Here is a 3,740-nt window from a genome sequence, read left to right as displayed (position 1 = left end):
TGTGAACAATAACTAAGCCTAAAGGTCCTATTTGTAGTATTATAGGTCCACGTCCTAATAAATTTCTACTTCAAGTTGTCTTATACAACTAAAGTAGTTAACAAGAGATTTAAATAAAATAGGTGTTCTATTCTTAAATAGAACATAACTAGCTTAACTTCCTAATACAAGTAAAATTAAATAAAAAGAAATTATATTATACTTATAACTCTTATGGGAACCTAAATAATAATGTACTTATGTATAGCATTCATATCATAAGATATAACCTTTAAGTAACAATATGAAAAAATAACTTTTCATAGCATAACTTATGAGTGGTGTTTTTCAATTGTCTCATAATGTTTGGATTTAGAGGTATTTTTCCAAATATCACTTTATTAAGAGATATAACTTTTGATATGAAAAACCATCAACAATCTAATAGTCACAATATGTGATGTAACTTTTTAATTAATGTGTCTTTCCAATAGTTACAACTTTTCAAATGAAAAAATATAACTTTTCATTTACAATTTTTCATATGAAGAGACATAATCTTTCATTTTGAAAATATACCAACAATTCTTTCATTATTTTCTTCTTTTTCTTTCTTCTTTTTGTTCCTTTTCTTTAACAATCTTGCAAGGGACTTAAAACAACTTAATATTGATCAATTTTTTTTCACTTTACAATTTTAAATAGTATTTTAACTAAAATAATGAAGAACTTTATGTGAACTATGTTGATTGCTATACTACTATTTTATCAAATGTGATAATATCTCCAAAATGGACATTGCAATAGGTAAAACTTAAGATGAAAGAAAGTTGTTTCTCATTGTATAGCCTAAAATCATACTTGCAAAAGAAAATGTGACAATAATTTCTTGATCATATTTTAACATATAACCTCGACTTTTTGATTTCCTTACCCTATTTTGGACTTGTGCTAGGGCTTCTAATATCTCTCTCTTTAATTTTTTTACTATTGAAGTTTCGGGTCATTTTAATTAGTGTCATACTTTTTTTCATTTGAAGGTAAATAATTTTTCTATTTAGAGAAGAGGGAATTTAAATTCATTTTTTTTAAAATGCGGAGGTATATATAGGTACCATTTAATCAGATGTTGGATGCTACATATTAGATAAATGATTTTAAATTTGTAGAAAAACTATTTCTTAAAAAAAATTTCCCAAAACATCATGGGAAGCTATCTAGTTCATAAATAAAAACCCTCTTTGACTCTCGTTACTATTGTCCTAATTACTCCTAATGTTAAGTAAGTTAAACTGTCTTACAAAAAAAAAATCCCCATTACTTGATTAATTTTCTTTCAAGCTCAAATTAATATATGATAAATTTTGGGATCGTTATTTGAACTTTGAAGTCAAACAATCTTCTTAGTATTAGAGATCAAACACCAGATTTACATCTATGGTTCAGCCAAAACTCATCCCATAAATATCTCACCTATATATGTCAAGATTATTTATGCTAAGCATTAAATTCTGTCAAGGAAATAAGATTCCAAAACTTTAATTAATTTTAGGCAAGAACAACCTGATACCAACTAGGGCTTACACATTGGTCAACATTTTTGAATCTTACTATAATTTATTCTTAACCAGCTTCATTCTTATCCTAAATGACTGTAAAATTGATGCCTCACATCTCTATCCTGCCCAACACCTTCCAAATTCTTCTATTTCTTACTTTCAACTACACCCATAGGATTTAATTACCATTTAAAAAAAGATCTATATCTAACTCTCATGATATTTCTCAAAAGAAAAATCAGGATTTTATGGCGCATTAGGAAAATAGTTAACAAGAGAAAGAAAAAGGAAAAAAATGAAATTTGGTAAATATTCTCATGATCATAAGGCCACCCATCATTTCACTATTCTAGTTATATATAGAAGTTTCTCTGTTAAATTCAGAGGTTAGCATAAATGATAATTTTTTAATTAAGCTTTGCTTATATCAAACATGATGTATATTCCCTTCATTATTTATGCAATCATAAATTATATTTTCTATTTAACTTGTGATAAACTATTGTTTAATTTTGAACCTCAATTCTCAGGCTTGATTACAAACACACTTGGAATTGATTTATAGAGCAAAATTATATCTTTAAAAGGATATAATATCAATGCTTTCATAAACTATTCAATGTTATTAAGCTTAATTTGGGAGACATAGGTGTAAAAGGAGTAGTATACACCTTATTATGACCATTGATTTCCACAAAATATCAATGACTCTTTTACAGAAGTTTGACCTATTAAGTAAGCAATTGTGTTCACATAGTAGTTTGATACCCCTTTAGAAGTATTTGATGGCAAGCATTTCCTAAGACACAAAATCTTGACAAGCTTAGTCATGATTTTAATCTTGAGCTAAAATGATGCAAGTAACAACAACACAATGGGATTTCTTTCCATAATTGGAAGGATATTTCATTGACCAAACCTTGAATATAAACACCAAAACTATGCCCCTCAATTTCACCCCTAAACCAAACATCTTTTAGCCATGGTTATAATTAGTGCAGAACTATGCCCTTCTGAAGCCTCTAGCATATCAGCAACCTTGGAAGGAGTTACACCCAACAAGGTTAATGAAGCTGCCAAAGCATCTGAATCAAGTCTTGGTATTTTGCTTGACTTGAAACTTTTCAGTGATGATTCGCTATGCAAACCAAAGATAGAACTCAATCTTTTCAACCCTATGAGCCCTACTTCGTCTCACTCAAAGGACTCTGGTGATCACCAGACCCCGCGCGAAAAGCGATCTGATGATTCAAATAGGGTTTTCTCTTGCAATTACTGCAAGAGAGAGTTCTCTACTTCTCAAGCCTTGGGGGGCCATCAAAATGCTCACAAACAAGAACGTGCATTAGCCAAAAGGCGTCAAGGGATGGATGTGAATGGTTTTAGCTTTCCACCTTATCCCTATAACCCTTATTCAACCATATCTCCACACCCTTTTTATGGATCTTTGAATAGATCACCCCTTGGGGTTAGACTAGACTCCATGATCCATAAGCCTTCATATCCTTGGACATCGATCGGCGGATTTCATCATCTTGGTCATGGTTGGTCTAGGCAAGCCATACTGACCCCTCCTCGGCCAACTATTAATGAAAGGTTAAGCATGAACAATGGTGGATTTGGTATTTCAGGGCCTTCAAGTTCTTCAAGATCTCAGGAAACTGGTGCACCTTGCAGCTTTAGTGATATTTCTCAGGCAAACGTTGCAACAAACAAGGCTGCTAGAAGCGATTATCTTCAACCAAGCAATCCTTCAGGAAGTGATAACAATGATGCTTCAAAGATTGATTTATCCCTTAAGCTTTAATTATTGTGTTGTTATTCTGTTTTAATTAGTTCTATAGCAAAGATTTCATGCTTGTTGTTAGGTGTTTAAAGTTTAAACTTCATGCTTATTTAATTTCTTGTTCAACTATGATACATATGTCTAATAAATAAATTATTGAAATTTAAAGCATTATCATTATTTACCTTTGTTCTATCCACTACTTGTATTTCTTTATTCATAGACTTATCTGTTCGTGTGTATGAGGTACGAAATATAGAAAACAAAAGGGAACCCTTGATATATTTCTTTACTAATGAAATGTTATTAACAATCGTAAACCTGGGCTTGCCATGATATTTTCTTATTGAAAGCTCAATCTGGAATTTACTTATCAAAATATTTAGTCATTAAAATCTAGTCATTGCTTGCTGACT

General features: G+C 30.6%; 1 protein-coding gene across 1 annotated transcript; it reads left to right on the top strand.

Annotated features, from left to right (window-relative positions):
- On the top strand, positions 2,521 to 3,345 carry LOC18587057 (zinc finger protein 1). The gene has a single exon (XM_018128866.1). The coding sequence runs from the start codon at positions 2,521 to 2,523 to the stop codon at positions 3,343 to 3,345; it is 825 nt and encodes a 274-aa protein (XP_017984355.1).

Source organism: Theobroma cacao, chromosome 10, assembly GCF_000208745.1.
Source record: "Theobroma cacao cultivar B97-61/B2 chromosome 10, Criollo_cocoa_genome_V2, whole genome shotgun sequence".
NCBI lineage: Eukaryota > Viridiplantae > Streptophyta > Magnoliopsida > Malvales > Malvaceae > Theobroma > Theobroma cacao.
This window is presented reverse-complemented; position numbering and strand designations above follow the sequence as displayed.